At 34.6% G+C, this 22,791-nt stretch overlaps 1 protein-coding gene across 1 annotated transcript in view; it reads right to left on the bottom strand.

Moving 5' to 3' along the window:
• Positions 1–1,735: 1,735 nt before the first annotated feature.
• Positions 1,736–22,791, bottom strand: part of Col24a1 (collagen type XXIV alpha 1 chain) — a 305,980-nt gene continuing 284,924 nt past the window's right edge. The window contains exons 54-60 of the mRNA XM_042685239.1: positions 20,278–20,313; positions 20,152–20,178; positions 15,047–15,112; positions 14,013–14,181; positions 8,073–8,182; positions 4,332–4,547; positions 1,736–2,057 (exon numbers count right to left, since the gene is read on the bottom strand). Coding sequence (XP_042541173.1) covers positions 1,911–2,057; positions 4,332–4,547; positions 8,073–8,182; positions 14,013–14,181; positions 15,047–15,112; positions 20,152–20,178; positions 20,278–20,313 — 771 coding nt within the window. The 3' untranslated portion in view covers positions 1,736–1,910. The remainder of the gene's footprint in view (positions 2,058–4,331; positions 4,548–8,072; positions 8,183–14,012; positions 14,182–15,046; positions 15,113–20,151; positions 20,179–20,277; positions 20,314–22,791) is intronic.

Genomic DNA, 22,791 nt, shown 5'->3' with positions numbered 1-22,791 from the left:
TCCCAGCCCTGATTCTACTTTCTTGATAGTATCCTTTAATGTACAAGTTTTTTCAATGTAGTTGAATTTATCATTTTCTCTAGTTGACTGTTTTGGGTGTTATTATAAGAAATCATTGTGAAATTCAATATCATGAAAATTTTTTCCAATTTTTCTTCTAATAGTTTTAGAATTTTCACTTTGACATATAGATATTTGATTCCTTTTCAGTTTAATTTTTTATTAGATGTAAGGTAAGAAAAGTCTAACTTCTTTTGCAGTTTCCTCAGGCCTATTTGCTAAATAGACTTTTTTTTCTCCACTGCATAGTGTTGACACCATTGTTGGAAGTCATTTGACCATCTTGGTAAAGTTTATTTCTATATTATGGCCTTATTTTGTAAAAATTGAAAAATAGACCAGATAGTCTTTTGTAGCTTTACATTAACAGATACTTTCTATTAACGCATATATATAGATATAGATCTATCTATCTATCTAGATATAGATAGATATATCTATCTATATCTATATATAGAGAGAGAGTATAAAATATCAAAGGGGTTATCAAAAGTAATAGAAGCCTATGGTAACCAAATAAAACAAATAACACCAGAACGATTTAGAACACATTTTTAATTATAGACAAGTAACTGTGGTTTGCTGTGACTAAAGGTATGTTTATAAGAGATAAGCATGCTTTTCAATATAGCAAGATATATAATATTTTCTTTTAAATTGAGTTAGTAGTTCTCTGAAAACAAGGGAAGACTGAATGAACTGGTTGAGCCCAGTGGCAAAAGATTTTTTTTCCTGGATGTTTCTTTGAAGACTGGTAAAATAAATTTCTTTTTAGTACCAATACATTAAAACTAAGAACAATTAAAATCAATGACTCCTACACCACATATATTTCCTACAAAGCAGAAATAAGTGTTTTATAATTTAAAACAGCAGCAATTTCAAAATATTTGCTGAATTAAAACTTTACAAAATATATACACAAAATATCATTCCAGATGATCATGGATTTTTATAACAATATATCACAACCTCTAACTTGTAACTTAAACCTACTACTGATGTAGCTGGCCTAAAGTATTTTTTTTACAACAACTTAAAAGATAAAACAAAAACAAAAGAAAATCCCCTATTCTTTTGTGTATACGTGTAGGTAACAATGGCCTGGCTTTAATTCCATATGTATGAAGAGAATTTTAAAATAAAACAACAACTTCACATAAATAATTGTTTTATTTGTTACTAAGTATGTGGGACTGAAAAAAGTAAATAAGTACTAACATCGAAACATATCTTGATGTAACCAGTACATACACTCTTAATGACAAAGATGCAAAAAGAAATAAAATAGATTATGAAAGCCACAAGTACCTTGTTTAGAAAGAGCACCAAGCAACACAAAACGGCAACACATAAGAGGTAGTGTACCATCAGCTAAGATGTACATGCCCATGGGGGACCTGAATACAGCTTAGTGTTTGGGAAAATGAGACATATTAGACTGTGGCTTACAATTTTTAGACAGAAACATTGCACATTTGGGAGCATTAGCCAGTATTGCTCCACAGTGTTCTGTATCTCCAGCTGTCTAATGGGTAGTTTGCTCTCAGACAAAAAAATATAGAATTACCCTGAAAAATTCCAAGTTTATAAACAACTAAGGAATTCTTTAAAAAAAGTTCAGGTCAATAAATTTTTTTTAAAGAATTAAATACTTTATCAATCATAATCTTTTAAAAATGCCTTTTCTCCTTTTTAGGAGGAAGTCTTTTCTTCCTGAGATTCTTTAAGATTTAGCCAATGTCTTTATTTTGTGCATTTCATAATGAATGACAGCATCATTCTGTCTATATTTTTCTCTCTGTAGCAATTACCTGGCCAACAGTATGAATTCTAAACGAATCCAGAGACTAGAGAAAGCATACAGAACTGCTTTCAATGTAATATTTTCGTTCTGTTTTGAGATGAGGAAGTTTTTGTATTTCAACTACTGGGAGTTGATTAGGGTCCTGGGTGTGAAAAAGGAACTTTGCCTTATGCCAGCTGCCATCCTGAATCTGTAAAATAAGAACAAAATTCTGTCAGATGTAACATTTGTGTAGCAGTCCTCCTTAGCAGATAATGCTCTTCATAGATATGTGGATTTAAGGTTTAAAGACCATAGAAAGTATTTGAAATAGTGCTCAACATATGGTAATAATTACTATAAAAAACTGGAAACCTGCACCTGTTCATTTATTTTTAATTGCATTGCTTTTTATTTTTCATGTCCACAGTCTAATGCTAGTTGATTTGCTTGTGTCTTATATGGATCTTCATACCAGATATGAATTAAAAGTCTACACTATTCCTAAAATGAATAAGCCCATCTGTTCTCTGTTACTCTGTTTTTGACTAATTCTTTTTTTTTGGGGGGGGGGGGTCCGGTTGTGGGGCCTGAACTCTGGGCCTGGGCGCTGTTACTCAGCTCTTCAGCTCAAGGCTAGTGCTCTACCACTTGAGCCACAGCGCCACTTCCAGCTTTTTCTGCTTATGTGGTGCTGAGGAATCGAACCCAGGGCCTCAGGCATGCAAGGCAAGTGCTCTACCACTGAGCCACCTTCCCAGCCCCTGACTAATTCTTTAAGGCAGACATTTTTCTTGGGTGAAAAGGAATGAGTTATCTAAACTCCCATGTGTAGGTAGAAATTACCAGAATCATCTCATCATTTACTTATTTTTTTCATTTGGTGGCTTTTCATTTATATAGTTTTCCTATTTCTTTAAGTCTCTCATATCAGTATATTCTCTGTACTGATAAACTCAATGGAAACAAAACATAAAAAATGTCCTCTGAGGAAGATTTAACAAAACAAAATAGGGAAAACATTTATGATACTTTTTATTCAGAAGTTCACTTACAGCATTGTTACAGAATGAACTTTAAAGTTTGAGGATTTTTATAGATTATTTAATGTATAAATTTTAAATTAAAACTAAGATTGTGGAAACTCATTGAAAATCAGTAATTTCTCTAGTGTCATAAGCTTGGCATGATAAGTAGACCTAGAATTCTTTGTGTAATATTATTAGGTCATTACATCTTTCAAGTAATATCTACTGAGCATATATGTTGGCGTAAATGAAAAATAGAAAAAAAATTACTATTCTTATAGAGTTTAGGAAATATACAGGTTAGGAAATTAATTCTACCTTCTGAAGCAGTTTATAAACCTAGTTGGAGAGGGAAGATTATATGCTATAGGAATTTGTTGGTGATGCTGACCTCTTCAAATACAGAGAATAGGAGTCAGATACTTAGGATTATTTACTTAAGATTTTTAATCCCCAAATACTGTTTGGAAATAAAGTGTTATAAGCTTCATACTTCACAAGGGCAGGAAATGAAGCTACTTAAGTAACTAATGATTAAGTAACTAATGATTAAGTTACTTAGGTAACAAGTAACTAATGATTGATACAAGAAGTAGATAATGCTATTCTCTCTAACAGGGTTACAAAAGTCTTCTCTAAATACCAGACAGGGGCCAGGCATGGTGATTTATGTCTATAATACCAGCTACTAGGATGGAGGATTATAGTGTAAGGCTAGTCTGGGCAAAAGCATGAGACCCTACTTAAAAAAACAAGAACAAAAAGGACCGTGGCATGGCTCAAGTGGTATAGCTGCTTGCATAGGCAGCATGCATTCAAGCCCTCAAACCAAAGACAAAATAGCTTAGGTTTTAATGATAGCTACAAATAATAAGTAGATAAATGAATTTATCTGTATTTGTTTCCTAAAACAGATGATGGGCCAGACTTTATTGACTATAGGTAGGTACTATTTGTTTTATGAAACTAAGTTTTAATATTATGGATTTTTCCCTAATATCCATTCCTTTAATAAGAAAAACTTAGCTAAACTTAAAATACTAATTGAGCCAGTCAATTTACAACTATATTTATACTTAATAATACAGAGTCTAGCAATATGAAAAAAAAACTTGCCTCTATAACTTGTCTTCCATGCAGTGATAAGATGTAACTAGAGCCATGAGAATATATAAACATATATATATACATATTGTTTATCTATACATGCAGACATAATCATTTCATAAGAATAGAATTTAACTAAAATGTATTTTATGCATGTAAAAGTAACCAGCTGGTTTAGCAAAAGTTGACAAAATATAAGAAAATAATTGATTTTGAAAAAGAATGGTTATGATAGACATATAAAAACTTAACATCTTTCTATATTTTGAAATTAAAGTCTTACTGTTGTAATTTACACTTTTCTCAACTTTAAGTCAGATTGAGTGATTCCCAAAGCACCCTTATCTTACCTTGCAGTCATCTGAAAGCACTTTAGGTTCAAGTAGAGTGTTTTCCTCAAAAATCTGACCATTCCATCCTTTGAAACCAATAGGCAATCCTGGGCCATTTGTTTGTGCATTTGTCCACCTTGAGTCATTCAGACAGTGAATAGTGATGACATGGGTGGCTTCTGAGCTCAATAAATGAAGGAAGTTCATCTGAACTTTCCCAACACCGAACTCCAACTAATGACATGGAAATAATATTCAGGTTATAAAATATGGCACTTTAGAAATTTTTAGTTTGGGGAAATATGTGGAAAGTTAGCCTGAGAAAACTACTTAGAATGTAAGTTCCCAGTCGGTGGTGTGTTGGTAAATATTTAACCACTGTTAAAGATTTTGTTTGTGTGTGTATGTGCAAACATGATTTACAGCATTTTCTGACTTCCATAGTAGAAACACGCCCACCATAGCTTTCATACTGCTGGACGATGCCACTGATCATGGACTTGGAGAAAGTCTGCCTCCTGAGCCTGAAAGAGTGGCTCCAACATACCATTAGATTACTACACACAATAATTTGCTTTAGCTTAATACTTTAATCCATTTGTCACAAAACTAGGAAATTCTGCTAGTCCTTCATTTGAGATTTTTATTTGCATGATTTACAAAGAAAATCTATTAACTTTGGAAGTTAAAAAGTTGCAATAATAACGTAATTCAGTAATTTAAACTGAAAGCCTGTAACCGTTAAGAGAATTTTTTCTTTGTGTCACTAGTCCCTAAAGTAACTCTAAATAGTGACTCATCAATAAATGTTTATTGAATGAATTAAATTGAACCACTGCAGAAGCAAATGCTAACTCATAAAATGAAGAAAGGAAAAACTGCAGTCAGAAGGTCTGCATGTCTATTTTCTATACTTAAGGACATACACATTTCTATGGCTCTATATAATTATTGTTGTTACTATAGCATTATTAAAATAGGGATATGCACATAACACGGGGAAAAAACCAATTAAACTCAAAACAACAGCGTCAAAGAAAAAAACTGCAATGGGCTGGGGGTAATAGAGACCCTGCTCTGCTCAGCATGCTCTTGGTCCTGTGTTTGAAATCCAGCACCCTGTCAAAAAAACAAACCAGAAAACAAAAGAAAAATTCTGGGAAAAGAGAGAAAATCAGAATGAAAACACGGGAGACTAATCATAAGGATTAGTTTAAGTAATTCAACCTTTTTATTTTGCAGATCAGAATCAGAAATGTGTAGAATATTAAACCTCAGAGCCTTAGTTTCCTTGTTGGTAAAAGGGAGCCTAACACTGACCTCACAGGGTTGTTGTGAGAATTCAAAGTAAAATGTATTTATTTCTCTAGCTAGGGCCTGGTAGACAGACCAGGTCCTCTGGTGACTCAATGTCATTTGTAGGTAGCACTAGCATACCATCTCTGATTCTAAGTCTTTCCACTATTCCAGTCTTCATGAGGTTGAGTTTATGGATGAAATTAATGGGAGAACTTTTTTTTTGCCTGCGTTGGAACTTGAACTCAGGGCTTGGGTGCTATCCCTACGTTTTTGTACTCAAGGCCATTGCTCTACCACTGAAGCCACTGATCTACTTCTGGCTTTTTTGGTGGTTAATTGGAGACAAGAGTCTCACAGACATTCCTGTCCTGATTGGTTTGAACCAAAACTCTCAGATCTCAGCTTCCTCCTCCAGTGCCAGTTCAGGAGAACGTTTTCAATCATGAGAAGATATGGAGTGTAGTTCCCTTACTGCTCCTTTGCATAATAACATTTGCCACAGCCCAGAGCCCTTCCCTTCCTTTGACATCAGGAATAAAATTCCTGGGAAAACCTCCAGGGAGTAAAGATGACATCGTGGATATTTTGGATGAAGAGTGTCATATGGATCTTCATGAGAAATACAGGGTTTGTTTGTCTATGAATGGAAGCATTCCCTCCTTTGTTTCAATGAAAAATTAGTCAAGGCATATGAAACTAGGAAACACTATACTTAATGAAAGAGAGGGCAATAAGCTAGAGACTATACTTTTTAGCTGTTGCTTTTTAAATGATGAACAACATCCATGATAGGCACTTGTATTTGTTCTTTGTCAGAAGAAACAAAATTTTAATAATATATCAAGTGGTTTAATCAGAAAAAATGAAATGCAGTTTTAATTTTCATGTGTTATGAACAGAGCTAGACTAGGTGTTTTTGAAATAGTTACAATACTTGTACTAAAGGTAAATTGCATTTATTTTTATCAGGTGGTTTATATGGTTACATTTGAAAGTAGTTTTAAAGGTATCTAGTGAATGTCAGTCGTAGATTATTATGTGCCCAGTACCAAAAGTAGTAACGTTTTGTGGCAATATTCCTCTTTTAATGATGATGATGTAATTTTCACTCAACTATAGCTGATTTCTGATTATGAACACAGCAGCTATTTAGAGACTTTTTATATATGCACATATTTAGAGACTTTTTAATATATGTGCATATATAAAAAATCGGGGCTAGGAAGATGGCTTAGTGGTAGAGTGCTTGCCTTGCATGCCTGAGGTCCTGGGTTTGGTTCCGTAGCACCACATATGCAGAAAAAAGCCGAAAGTGGTGCTGTGGCTCTAGTGGTATAGTGCGCTCACCTTGAGCTGAAGAGCTGAGGGACAGAGCCCAGGCTCAGAGTTGAGGCCTCTTGACTGACAAAAAAATTTTTTTTTGTTTTTTTGGTTGTGGTGCTTGAACTCTGGGTCTGGGTGCTGTCCTACACTCTTCAGCTCAAGGTTACTGCCCTACCACTTGTGCCATAGGACCACTTCCAGTTTTTCTGGTGGTTTATTGGAGATAAGACTTTCATGGACTTTCCTGCTGGGGCTGTCTTTGAATCATGATCCTCAGATCTCAGCCTCCTGAGTAGCTAAGCTAGGATAATAGGCATGAGCCACCCGTGACCTGCTAAAGTATCACATTTTTAAAGAATTATAAAAAAAGATCTGGTGGGTGCCAGTGGCTCATGTCTATAATTCCAGCAGGAATTAACCTCTAAGGAGGCTAAGATCTGAGGATCTCAATTTGAAGCCAGCTTGGGCAGGAAAGTCCATGAGACTCTTAACTACAATTAATCATGAAAAAGTTGGAAATGGAGTTGTGGCTCAAGTGGTAGAGTGGTAGCTCCGGGACAGTGTCCAGGCCCTTAGTTCAACAAACAATGAACAAACAAAACTAGATCAGTGAATAAACCAAGCTGAGCCAATCATTTAAAAACACAATCAAAATATAAAGATTTGCTTTGATTAGATTTTTCATACATGATAAAGAATGAAGGACACTCTTGTTTCATTCTTAAAATTTATACTTTATACTTGTTTCAGTTTATTTTGTCAGTCCTGGGACTTGAACTCTGGGCTTGTGTGCTATCCTTGATATTTTGTGCTCAAGGCTAATGCTCTACTACTTGAGCCACAGTTGCACTTCTCGTTTGTTTTTGTTTTGTGTATGTGTGTGTGTGTGTGTGTGTGTGTGTGTGTGTGTATGTTTAATTGAACTTTTGTGTGTGTGGTTAATTGGACTTTTGTGTGGTTAATGAGACTTTTTTTTCCAGGGCTAGCTTGGAACTGCAATCCTCAGATTTCAGCTTCCTGAGGAGTCAGGATTATAGGTGTGAGCCGCCGGTACTCAGTGGTGGTCAGGATTTTAAAAATCATTTTTTACAGATACTGTGTAACTTAGTGATGTATGTTCTAATATTCAATACATACCTTTGTTACAGATACAGGAGATAAACATGTCTGGCCACCAGCACTAAAATTGCAGAAAACCTCAATGGCATCTGAAGCACATCCAAGGTTCGGATCAATCCAGTATTTTCCTATTAATTTATAGTAAAACACATAGTCATTTCAGTCTCCTGCTAAACAATATATACTTATATATTATTAAAGACTTGTCTGTTAAAATACACGGACTATAAACTTACCAATATTCAATAAGTGAATGAGAGCTATTTTCACAATTTAAAGACATATAATAATTTAATTGAAATGATAGAATCTCTGAACTTATTGCTCAACTAAAAGAAAATTGTCTCAAGTCACTTAATGCCCCGAAAAGTTGAAGTTCATATAGAATCTATGCACTTATTTTATATTGTTATAGACTTAAAGTAAGCATTTTGTTTAAAAGAGAAACAATTTCAAAATCTCTAAGGAAATAGTTCTTTAGGGATAACACTGATGATTAAAAAATAATACAACTTTATTTTCAGAAAGAAAGTGTACAATTAACAGTCCTCATTTTTGAATTTTCCCTTTCAGATTTGCAATTGGATAACACTGAAAGCTTACAGCTAGTATAAGCCTGCCAGTCTATGTTGAGTGCACAGTAAACTATGGGGACTAAAGTCATATATGTAGTTGGCTGAACTACTCAGCTGAAATGCACTGGGCTATCATCTTAATTGCAGAATAACAGGTTATTAAAATAGCATCTCATTCCAAATACAAAAGACAGGAACTATTGAATGAGGCAGTTCTGCTTTCTTGCATTTATACAATCAAACAGTTTTTTGTCAAATGCCACTTTCTTTCTAAAAAAATTATTGTCAAGGTGATGTACAGAAGGGTTATAGTTACATAATTAAGGTAGTGATTGTATTTCTTGTCGAACTTGCTGCCTCTTCTCACATTTTTCTCCTTCTTTGCCCTCCCCCACCCAAGTTGTACAGATCATTTCCAACACATCATCATGTGAGTATCGCTGTTGCATAGGTTCCCCCTTTGTCCTTTGTCTCACCATTTTGTTGTTCCTCTTCCCTTCCCTAGTTCAGATAAACGTGTATACAACGCCACTTTCTAAAACAGGTTGAGATACTTTTTCCATTCCTCCATTTTATCCAATAGCACAAGGTTCTTTGGGGCTGAGTAACATCAGTCATCAGACCATATAAGGATTTAAAAATTGTTTGGTACAAGACAGAATGTTTCTCATCTGCTTCTGGTAGGCTTCTGTACCCTGTTTGCCTGTATTGATGATTTTCCGTGGTCCCCAAATATTATAAATATCCAAGTGGCCCTTGGCAGAATAAAGGTTCTCCATTCTGCCTCTAATTTTCCAAACTTCCCCTCTATTTTTTTTTAAGATTTTTTTAAATTGTAAAGGTGATGTACAGAAGGGTTACTCTGTTATATAAGTTACTTAAGTCAGGTAATGAGTATATTTCTTTTGTCACCTCTTCTCTCCTTTTCTCCCAGTTTTTCCCTCCTGACCTCCCTTCCTAACAAGTTGTATAGTTCATTTTCAACTAGTGTCTAATGAGTATCACAGCTACATGTGTTTACCCTTTGTCCCACCATTTCTGTGCATGCCCTTCCCCTTCCCCAGACGAACTTTCAAGATAAAAGGTACAGAAATCAAAAATTGTGACTAAGGAGGAGAAAACAAAGACAAAAATAACAAAAACCCCTCTTGTTTCCATTTCTTGGAATTCATTTAGCTAAACATCATTTTATGTGATCGTATGCACATAGCTATTTAGCCCTTACAATCCTACAAAGTGTGTACTTGATGAATTGCTAGCTAAAAGATTAAAAACTGTTCTCTATTGCAGAATTTTAAAATTTTAGTGTGCATCAAAAGATCTGTCAAATAACATATTTGGATGTCACACCAGAATTGTTGATTCACTAACTCTTGAGTGGAGTATGATTCTGTATTTTCAACAAAAATTGATCTAGTCCAGGGGACACATCTGGAAAACCACAAATCTACTGAAATATGGAAGAAAGGAGCGAGAGATAGTCACCCATGTTAGTCTCTTTCATTCAGAATTTTGAACATTGTATAAGGTTGAAGAAATTAAAGCTGTAATTAGAGAATTAGAGGCTATTGAATTCAGGTGCTACATTGTACAAGGATGAACTGGCTGGTGCTACATGATTTATTTCAATGTATGCTGATCAAGTATTGTATCATAAGATACCTTCTGGGTTCCTGCAGGTGCTGCTTCCTTGGTAGGCTTTTCAAGTTTGCCACAGCTTCTAGAATATTGTGCCTACAGGTGGGACACTGTCTTTCTTGACACACCTAGACCATTCTGTCTAAAAATATTCCACATTGAAATTACTATCAACATATTGTATCACCAATTATCCTTTCCTGATGCAATTGTTAAGGATTTTCTTTGAAGATTGTCACTTCTAATTTGCTGTCACTTTCAGAAAATCTGTTTATGACCTCGTTCTTGGGGAGTGATAACTCTCAGTATCCCTGACCCCCTCAGTGCCTTGCATTATACCCTCCCCACCTCCTTGACTCTTGTACCAATGATCTTATACTTTCTCCTATTCTCATGGTTTACTTTTTTCAAAACCACATCTAGTCTCTGTTGTTATCTACAATTCTATCTCCTCAATAATTTCATTTCTCTTCTCTTTCCATCTTCCTTCCTCCCTGTTGATGGGTTACAGATTTCTGTGTCATGAAGCCACAAAAAACACTACCCCACTTTTCAACATACCCAGGACAAAAATACTTTCAAGTAATGGATTCACTTTTGCTGTCTTCAAAATCTTTGCTTGAAAGTTCCTCACTACTATGTTAGCTATTTTGTGCTTTTAATTTTTTTTTTTTTTTTTTTGCTGGTCCTGGTCCTGAGCCTCTTTGTGCTCAATGCTAGCACTCTACCACTTGAGCCATAGTGCCACTTCTGGCTTTTTTTCTGAGTAGTTTATTGGAGGTAAGAGTCTAACAGATTTTTCTTCCCAGACTGGTTTCAAACTGTGATCCTCAGATCTTAGCCTCCTGTGTAGCTAGGATTACAAGCTTCAGCCACTGGAGCCTGGCTTCTGTCACTTTTTCTTACAGTCTGATAAGATTTATCAACAACCATTCTCTTTAACTGCTCTTGTTGCAGGTCATCAGTGATCTCTGCCTTTCCAGATCTCAATTGCCTTGCTCAGTCTTTTCTGTTTGACATTGCTCCAGTCCATCCATCCATTCTTCCTCCAAATATTTTCTTGGATTTCCAGGATACAGCTTTGATCTAGCTTTCCTCCTACTTCTGTGGCAGCTTCTTCCTAGTTTGTTTGTTTTTTTATAAGTTCACCTTCATTTCTTAATTTCTAAACATTACAGAGTCCTAGGGCACAGTCTCTTTTCTTTCTTTACATTTCAGGGATGGGAAACCCTTTTTCTGACAAGGGCCATTGGATATTTATAACATCATCTCTTACTGAATCTTACTTTGAATAAAGTGTCTAGATATATTGATTTTCAAGTCCACCCTGTGGTTGCATTGGCAGAGACAGACCAAATGACTTTGCAGGCCTTATGTGGCCTGAGGGGCTTGACATTTCTCATCTGTGATAGCGATTCTTAATATGCCAAGATTTTATGCAACATTTATATAAAAATGACTTCATGGGGGGGGGCGGGGAGGATTGGGTGGGGGCGCGGGGGGAGGATGGGAAGAGATGGGAAGGGGAAACAAAGGAGGAGGCTACAATGATTGATAAGAAATGTACTCATTATCTTGCTCATATAATTGTAACCCCTCTGTACAGTATTTTCACAATAAAAAATAAATAAAAATAAAAAAAAATAACTTCAGAGTTTTTGCCCCAAGTTGTAACCTCTCTCTTGACCTCTTTCTAGAATATTCAGTTACCTACTTGACAGTTTTACTTGAATAGCTAATAGATGGCACAAGCTAAATATATCCCAAATCCAGCTCCTAATCTTTTGTCCACATTTTCTTCTTTTGGAGTCCTCTCCCTCTCTAGCCATAGGAAAATTTTAGATTGGAAATCTTAGACTCATCTTTGGCCATTTTATTCTTTTCATAGTCCATATCATATAGATCAACAAAAACTGATGACTTCACCTTAATACAGACCTTTTCCCTATGATTAGCTCTAGAAAAAATTATTTCAATAGCTTTTTTTCAGTGGTTTCCCAGCTTCTTCATCCCTTGTTCTCATTACATTTGCAAGAGTACTATTTTTAAAACCTAGACCAAATTATGCCATCGCTTTGCTCAAAATTTAGTTGTTTCCTAATTGCTAAAAAAGTATCTGGTTTCCCATTACTCTTCTATTTAGGTTCTGTCTTCCAGTCATGCTGACCTTGCTAAGCCTAGAACATACTAGCTACACTCCCAGACTCAGGGATTTTGCAGTTGTTCTTTCTGTCTGGAAAGCTTTCCCTAGATTTCTTGTGGCTTGATCCCCTTGCTTGTTCTGATCTCATTCATGTGCCACTTGCTAGGAGATTCCTTGTCTGACCATTTAAAACTAAACCTCCACCCCGCTTTCTATCATATCCCCCTCTCTCCTGTTTTGTTTTACTCTCTAGTCCCTACTATCCTAGTGATAAAAGTATTTGAGAATAAAGGCCTTTCTCATATTCTATAATTCATATCACTTAGCTATTTCTCTTAAAATAAAGACAGACCTTGCATTTGGAATCCTTCTCAGTTTATTTATTTTTATTTTTTAAAAATTTTATTATTTATTTATTTATTCATTTATTTTTGCCAGTCCTGGGGCTTGAACTCAGGACCTGAACACTGTCCTTGAGCTTCTTTTTGCTCAAGGTTAGCACTCTACCACTTGAGCCACAATGCCACTTCTGGCTTTTTCTGTTTATGTGGTTCTGAGGAATCTAACCCAGGGTTTCATGCATGCTAGGCTAGCATTCTATCACTAAGCCACATTCCCAGCCTCTCCTGCTCATTTTATATGTCTTACAATGTCTTTGCTCTTTTCAGTTCCATTTTATGACCTCCATTAAGGGAAAGAATCTTTATAATTATAAGGAGTATTATAAATATCATCTTAGTTTTATGCTAATCTAGGACAAGAAATACCTATCAAAAGTAAGTACTATACCGATATAAATAATTATTTTACTAAAATAAAAAATTTAACTAACATATTTTAATAGTACAAATGATATAAATATATTTATATAATAACTCTTATTTTTAGGCTGGAGGCAGATGTGTTTGAAGAATATATAAATTTGTATGATAAATATATAAAATTAGTATCACTATTCATGTTACAGAATGACATACCATAGTTTTATTTTTCAAATGAGCATATGGTCAATATATTAAGTCTGGAGATTTTCAACTAAGAATGATATAATATTGATTGTATAGTTGACCATAGGTCAAATAAAATTTAAAATAACTTATTATAGTAGGGACAGTTTCTTCTACTTAAATGTTGTTTCAGTTTTGTATCTTTGGTTCATTAATTTAAGTTAGCTACATAGGATTGCAAAATTTCTAAGGATGATAAGCCATGGCACATATAAATTCTATTTTATGTAAAAATGATATTGTTAATGAGTGTGGTAGAAGGGATGCTACTGTATACATTTTATTGTTGTTGACTTCGATGATCCTGGACTACCACATACTGAGAGATGATCCTGTGTACCAACCTCAAAGTCAGTTTTTAATACTAATATGGTATATTCCAAACACAATGTATAAGCAAAGGTTACAGATGCAGTGATATCAGGATTTTGTATATCTTCCTCAATAGCATTTTTTGTTTAGATGTTATTAAAATGGCATTTGCTATTTTACCAAAAATGAATAATCTTTGGAATAAATGCATTGCAAACCTGAGATACATCCATGATGATGAAATGTAGTTAAACACCAGAATCTGAGGAAATCAAGAACTCACCATCTGATACTTTGTATTCACAGTTGAGCAAATCTTTGCAGATTCGTGCTGGGTTATCTCGTGTGCCAAGAGGATTCTTGAGGCTGTGCAGTAAATTGCTAAGGTAACTCAGTGTTTTGAATATCTCTGTACCATAGTCCATTGAAGCCATTTCAGTATTCTGGTAGCTCTGCCAAATCATCACAAGAATCAGATAAACAATAAACCTTAATTTGTATCAGGGATAAGAGCATCATACTCTTAATTGTGTACAGTGAATTGAGAATAGGCTATAAAGATGAATTTATATTTAACTATGGGTATATATATACATTCCATTAGCATTGATCCTAAATAAAAAATTAAATTCCCTGTGAAAGTTTGGTTATTAAGCTGACATAAGACTTGTGTCTATTGTATAATTTTTTCCAGTTTTTTTTTTTTTTTGGGTTTGGTCGTGGGGCCTGAACTCTGGGCCTGGGTGCTGTTCCTCAGCTCTTCAGCTCAAGGCTAGCACTTTACCAATTGAGCCACAGCACCACTTCCGGCTTTTTATTTTTCTGCTTATGTGGTGCTGAGGAATCAAACCCAGGGCCTCATGCATGCAAGGCAAGTGCTCTATCACTGAGCTACCTTCCCAGCCCTATTGTATAATTTTTTATACTACACATTGAATAACTAGGGTTTCAATAAGAAATGAGTAATGATGCTTGATTCCATTTTAAGAATTAAGAGCAATTCACATATTTTTTCAACAGAACCAAATTTATCAAAAATCCCTATGAATATCACATTTTGTTTTAAATATATTTATTTAATATATTTAAAACATTTAATATTTATTTAAATATCTTTAAATATATTTTCTATATAAAATATCCTATGAAGATATTTCTATTTAATTATGGTGTATCCTTTGAAATAGTTTCAGTATTTTAATTTGTTTAAAATACAACCTTGGTGATAATGTTGCAAACTTTCACAAAGGCCTCCAAAAATTCCTCATTCAATTTGCATATTGAGATTGCCAATATAAATAAAGCCAGATATATTACCTCCATCTGTAGGGCAGTATTTGATTCAATCAAGGCTTGAATAGCAGCATTGATATCCATTTGTTTCTGTGTAAGACAAAACCATTTGAGATCAGCAATATGATCAACACTGAGTGCTCTAAAGTAAAGGCCATAAATCCTGAAAGGATTTATCTAGACTTATTTAAGGATTTATTTAGACTTATCTAAAAGGGGGTTTCTAACTCCTTCAGTTAGATAGGTTTCGCAAATATTACCTGGCTATCAGAAAGACAATATGCTACCTTCCCCTAGATCTCAAAAGCCTCCTAATTAAAACAGGACTCAAGTCTAAAGTCCTCAGATATAAACCTTTTTTGTTCCTGCTGCATGTTAAAGAACACACATACATCATTACTCAAATGGAAAGAAGAATGAAATAGGATCCCTCCATTTAATAAATTGTAAAGTGAAGAATAAATAACCACAGTAATTTTTAACAGTTAGATTCTTGGAAGGAAACTAGGATAAAATACTGCTGTCCTGATGTAGTCACCACATTAGTTTAATCTGATACTTCTGTGGTCTTAAAAACAATTTCTGAAGTAGGAAAATGTACTATTAGTCCCAAAAGAAATAATACAACATGAATCCAATCTGTTCCTGCATTTAATAAAAGATATTTTCAGAGGAAAAACTCAGTATAAGCTTTAGAAAAAGTCTTTCAGTAATTTTACTTAATAAACAAGAATAGACATCAAGGTGCACTCGATTCTGGGAAATAGCATCCATGAACCAAACAATCCAATTACTTTCAGAATTATTGTGTTGATAAGATATCTTTTTACTTGGAGGTCCACATAATAGAAACTGTTTTTGACAGCTCTCTTAAGTCATGGTTGGTAAAATGAAAAAAAATATTTAAGATGATGGAACAATCAATAAGATGCGCTCTCCTTTGCCTCTGTATATGGTTTTCATATTGAAAAAGAATTGACTCATTCTGTCTCTGTCTCTATCTCTGTCTCTGTCTCTTTTTCTGTATGTATATCCAAATACTGAGGATAAAATAGTAAACAAAAAAGAAATTTGTCTTAGTGAAGCTAAAAATGAAGAAACGGTGCAGACCATAAAGTAATTTAAAAACAGGTAATTTACAAATTGTGCTATGTCCTATGAAAAAAACACATGGACCTATCAGAGAAATTAGGAAGTAAATCTGTATCTAATACTTCAAGGGAAGTATTCAAATTTGGTAGAGGCCAGGAAATGGCATATTTGCAGGATAACCTATTTTATGGCTTAATACACCTTTTAACATCTGGATACATATATGAAAGCTAAATTGCCACACTATTTTATACCAAAACTTGATAAATGGTAGTTTTTTCTTTCTTTACTCATTATTCGCCATGACCTCTGCATGCGAACTAGGCAGTCTACTAGTGAGCTCTGTCCTCCTCATGATATATCCTGCTAAAATGGTATCTTAAAGGTGTAGTACAGTGTGGAAACTAGAACCATGTGATTGAAGTGTCTACTCCTTTATAATAAAAAGTATTTTTCTACCTTAAATTTTGATAAAATAGTTGGTACCTATGCATAATATTAACAATATCATTGATAATGCACCCCCCACTGTATATTAGATATTTCTATAGAGCTAGAGGAAAATAGGAGAGATGTGTCTTACCAAATATAAATGCCAAAATATAAACAGAAATTATATAATAGAACTAAATAGGAATTCTAGAGTTGTAAAATACAATAACTGAGGTGAGAACTTACTAGACAGACTCAACATTATTTCCTTTTTCTGTGTTACTAGGGAAATAGACATGCTAGGCAGTGCTTGACCACTGAAACACAACCCTAGCCCTTCAACAGGGCTTTCAATAGGCAACAGAAAAGAATGAGTGAATTGCAATACAGGTTTATTGCAATTAACCTATGTGAGTAAAAAGAGAATGAAGAAAGTGAACAAAGGCTCTCAGACATAAAGGATACTATCAAGTATGAGACTATATGAAGGGATGAATTTTAGGGTGGGGGGATAAAGGGAGCCTAATATTTGAAGGTATAACATCCAATATATGATGAAAAACATGAATAGATATAGAAAAGGGCTCCCTGAACTTCCTTAGACACTTAATGGTTAAATGCTGTAGATAGAGAATGTTAAAAGTAGAAAGATAAGAGATTCATATTCAATAAATTCTCAATCAGAATAACAGCTGATTTCTTACAAAGTCTGGAAAGGTGAGCAAACAGTGGAATTTAAAGCATTCAGAGTACCAAAAGAAAGATATGCCCACCAAGAATTCCATATCCAGTAAATTAAGGGATACTTGTCACAAACCTGAATTTACATTATGAAATAACTAAAGCTTATTGGGAAAAGTGAAAACCTGGGAAGGTATAGTGTATACTCAGGAGGCTGCAATCTATGGATTGTGGTTCAAAGCTAGCCCAGGTAGGAAAGTCCATGAGACTCTTATCTCCAATAAACCATTCAAAAACTGGAAGGGATACTATGGCTCAAGACACTAGCCTTGAGCAAAAATGCTCAGGGACAGAACCCAGGCCCTGAGTTCAAGTCCCACAACCAAAGGGAAAAAAAGGTACTGTAGAATCATGTTTGGTGATATATACCTATAATTTCAGTATTCAAGAGGCTAAGTCAGGAGGAATACAAGTTTGAGGCCACACGAGGCTAATAGTGAGTTCCTGAGGAAAAAAAGATACTGTAGAACCCTAATAGTAAAGTAAAAAAACAAAGTTGGAGGCAGCATACTTTCTGATTCTAAAATACACAGTAGTGCTACAGTAATCAAAACATCTAACTACATAAAGAAAAAATAGACAAAAGTGTTAAATTGGCAGTCTAGAAATAAGCCCTCATCTTTTTTTAGAAATAAACTCTGATTTTTTTTAAGGTGCCAAGCCAAGTGCTGGTAATTCAATAAGTTCACTTTTAGCTCTATAATCCAAATGAGTTGTAAGTGGAAATTCAGATATTTCTACACCCAAAGAAGCCTTACAATTAAGCAGTGGAGATGGATAGTAGGGGAAACACAAAGGAGGAGGTAACAATGCTTGTTAGGAAATGTACTCATTATCTTGCTCATGTAACTATAGCCCCTCTGTATAGTATTTTTACACTAAAAACGTATAAAAATAAACAAATGAGCAAGAATGAAGGAGGGAAAGCTGTCAAGTCTGTCCCGAAGTGTGATGAGGGAATGGAAATAAGGAAGAAAAAAGCCTACTTTAGAAAGAATATCTACAGCTGAGCATCAGTGGCTCACACCTGTAATCCTAGCTACTCAGGAGGCTGAAATCTGAGGATCATGGTTCAAAGCCAGCCTATGCAGCAAAGTTTGTGAGACTCTTAACTCCACTTACTTGCCAGAAAACCGGAAGTGGAGCTATGGCTCAAGTGGTAGAGCACTAGCCTTGAGCTGAAGAACTCAGGGACAAGAACTTGTGAGACTCTTACCTCAAGCTAACCACCAAAAACCTGGGAGTAGAGGATTGTCTCAAGTGGCAAAGTGTCAGCCTTGAATGAAAATTCTAAAAAGAGCATGAGGCCCTGAGTTCAAGTCTTAGTACTGGAATTAAAAACTAGAAAGAAGACTATTTTACTACTTTTTCATTGTCATGTAGACTTTTGCTTTACCAGTTCTTTATTCTCAATGCTATACTGCTAATTTGCCACAGTGGATTCTGTGGTATACAGAAACTTATTTTTATAGTGGCAAATAAGAAGGAAGATAGAAAGGAGAGAAAGGGAGAAAAGAAAAATTGTAATATTGATGAGTACCTATTATGTGTCAGCCATGTATCTTTTCAGATTTAAAACTCACTCCCCAGACTATGTATTTCTAAACCACAGTTTTCTTAAAAAAATATAGAAATAAAAAGCCTTTTACATGTCCAGTTAGCTGTATGGGAACACATACAAAGTTTTCCACAAGACGGAGGAATATCTGCCTCAAAGGCAGGCATTTTTTTTTCAAATCTTTAATTTGCCAATAAGGCATGATTATTTAGAACTTGTTCCTTCTTGGGAAGGAAGCTATGATTTATCAATCATTTAAAAATAGAAAGGCATTTGAGGAGGGTACTTACAATATATGCATTTTTCAAAGACCCAGGGACAAGGAATGACAGAGAAGTGGAGAGTAAATGGAAGATCTGAAGATAGTTCCATTACTGTTCTTGCAGGAACAGTTTCTTTACCCATTACTCAGCCAAAGAAGGGAAGTGATTTAATGAAACCACAGAGAAACAGGTCTCCTGTTTCCAAGAGGACAAGTTTCCATGTGGCACTCTGGGAATTATTACTTGCCTCAGTGAAAAACTGCAGAAAATGATAGTTCCCAATCTTCTAAGAATGGGGTACAAAGCAATACCACCTAGAATTCTTAAAAATCTAAATGACATGAGAATAGTAGGTGGTAATAATTACACTCTAGTAGAGAGAGAACTGACAGTTGCTTGAGTAGTTTAGCCAATAATGATCTCTTTGGGGGCAGAAAATGTGACGAAGAACCATTGTATTTGAATAGGACACTGGAAAGGTGAGGTATTGGTAAAGCTGGGATTTAAGAACTTTTGTAGGGAGCAGGAATTCAAAATGGCTGAATATGAAAGTGGACACAAATCATAGCAGAAACCAAAGTGGGAGCATACGTTGTTCAGAGGAATGGCCAAAGCAATGGAAGTGTTATATTAAAGGTAGGCGCAGCATGGTGGGAGCTATAGTACCTAACAGGAAACACAAGAGAAGTAAGAGGGTTCCTGTATCTACCAGCACCTGAGCAGGATTGGTGTAAACCCAAAGAGGTGGATAACTAGATAATCAGGCTAGAACAAAGGAAAAGGAAGGAGCTGGGATCCATGTAGCTAGTACTTTGTGAGCACCTGTTCCATATTGCCATTGTGTTGAATGTTTACTTGCTTAATACTAAAAATCAAGTAGGAGAATCCATCTCCATTTTATAGCTAAGAAGTCTTATGCATAGCTGGCATAAACTGTGGGCCACCAGAATACAGAAAGTATAGTTTTACCCAGGAGTTAATAGAAGCAGTTGTAAAAGGTTAATATGCTATTCCAAGATGAAACAAATCTGAAAAGATCTTACTCGTGGACCCGGTGCTCCAGGTGGACCCTATAACACAATAATTAAGAAAATTATTTAATAGATATCCCAAACCAAGCAAATACTTATTCCTCATTAATAAACAGATATAAATGTGAATCAACTCACCGGAGGTCCTGGGTGACCTCTTGGTCCTTGAGGACCCTGGAAGAAAAGATTAAGCAACATATGGATATTTTTTCTTACTTGATTTTACTCATTTACTTTAGGCTGGTCTTCTCCTTAGGCTGGTTCTGTTGCAGAGTGCTTCTCTTTCCTCACTAATAAATTGAGGAATTTCCATTGTAGGATGCCTAGTCTCTATCTAGTACGTGTAAATGATTATTAAAATAAACATTATTAAATGAAAATTATTAGTTATTGAAATGGCAATATTCTAAATTGTGATCAGTATTTGTCACCTACCTAGTCATCAAAGATAGACACCATCTTATATATAATCATATGATATATAAGATTCCAATTCCATATTGTACATACTATCTGTAAACAAATATTCATATATCTGTGAATCTTCCAATTTACATGTTTTCCTTCCTTGGTTCTTTCCCTTTCCTTTCCTCTCTATCTCTTTTTAATGTAGGTTTTGGGACTGAACTCAGGGCCTTGTGCATGCTGTTTCTTCCTTCCTCCCTTTCTTTCTCTCTTATTCCCTTTCTTGAGACAAGATTTAACTATGTAGCCTAGGCTGTCCTAGATCTCGCAGTGCTTTTGTCTCAGCCTTCCATGTATTGGGGTTATAGGTGTGCGCCAGTATGCCAGTATTCTATTTCATACTATGTGCTGTTTTTGATTGAAAATGCTTTTTTTAACCTTTTTTAATCTTTTGGACAGACATTTATCATTTAATATTTCTTTAAAACTCTATATCATCTACTTTCTTATCTCCCATATCATTTCTGTCCTGCTAAATCAAACATTTCTCTTTTCTGCATTCCATAGAACGTGACACTGTGACACAAATGAATTGACAAATGTATGTTATACAAAGGGGAGGATTCCAACGGTGCAACTCTTTTGAACTAATTTACAGTTTAACAAAATTAATACCAGGAAGCTGAAACATTATATCAGAGTGGGATGAGGTCAAAGACAGGGTTAGATGAATGGAGTGAGGAAGAGTAGGCAAATACAGTCATCACATTTAATGTTCATATGTGAAAATGGAAACAGGTAACTTGAGGGGATGGGTGAGGTTCTGATAGATGTGGGGAGAATGATTGAAGGGATGACATTGATCAAGATGCATTTTATACACAAACTGACATGCTGAATTGAAATCTTTTTGAAATCTACTTAAACATTAAAAAAAACTCAGAACATGACATTGTATAAGGCTCTTAAGGACTCTTAAAATATCTGTTGCTTTCTCATTTTCTAGAATACGAATATTGCCTAACGACAGTATATATTTAATAATCATATCAAATAATTAAATGAATGATAAAATTGATTACAATTAATTTAGAAAGTGGAAACGTTAAAAAATATATAAAAATGTCTATAGTCATGTTGACATTTTTCAAAATGAAACAACAGCAATCATTGTTAAGGCCTTGTACATCTACTTCAAATTAAGTTACTTGATGGTTAATTGAATATTTACACTGTGTTGAGTCAACGTTAGATTATGGTTAAAGATGGTAAAGCAAAAGTAATCTGCAGCTGAGTTTTCACTTATGTTGAAACTATAATTGACTTAGTATTATGTAGCTTTTATTGCTGCAGCTGTAAATCCTAGTTATACTGTGCCAGCTAGGACAAATAACACATAGTAATTTAAAAAGTGTAGAGCATTCTAACACTATGCCTGTTGTTTTCATGGTCTGGGATTATAATTTTAAGCAGAGAATGTACAAAATTTATACCACTGAAGCTGTATGGTATGTTAAAAAATGTCACGTTAGCATAAATTTAGGCAGAGGCTTACAGTGAATTTGATCCATTCTGGTTCTACATTGCAAAAATAATAAGCAGCTGTGACAAATAACCAATTAACATAGTTTTGATATTTGTAAAATGCCATTGATGGTACAGTAAAAAGATGGATATATATGCATATACATATATATATATCTCCTTGACTTTGAAAGAGGAAGTTATTGTAGAAGGGTGAAGAAACTATTTCTACTGCTGATTTTATTGAGTTCATTTTAACTTGTCCTCACAACCAGTTTACCAGTAATATGATCCAGGAATACTTCAAGACAGGGCAGGGCAACCCTAATGTAACAACCCTAATGTAAAATAAGTCACTGATCAAAATGAAATATTATCCCAACAAGAAAACCTTAGTTCTTTTGCTTTCTTTTACTTAACACACCACTAAGTAGTTGTTCTCTCTTTTATATAATATAAAGCAGTTTGCAATAAAGTTATCATTGCCTATGATAATTCCTAAAGGAGAACCAAATTAATGTAAATGATTATGGTGTTTATTACCTATAGTAAAAGCAATGCCTTTGAGTCACAAAAAGATTTTCTCTACATCTAATTTTAGATATGTTATGTTATATCCTCTAAAGGCATCATAGTTTTATCACTAGACTTTACATATTCTGGTAAGTGCATGTCCTTGAATCTAAGAAGGGTATTTTCCTTTATGTAAATATCTTTATGCCA

This window comes from Dipodomys spectabilis, unplaced genomic scaffold, assembly GCF_019054845.1.
Source record: "Dipodomys spectabilis isolate Male_0828 unplaced genomic scaffold, ASM1905484v1 ptg000002l, whole genome shotgun sequence".
Taxonomy (NCBI): domain Eukaryota; kingdom Metazoa; phylum Chordata; class Mammalia; order Rodentia; family Heteromyidae; genus Dipodomys; species Dipodomys spectabilis.
This window is presented reverse-complemented; position numbering and strand designations above follow the sequence as displayed.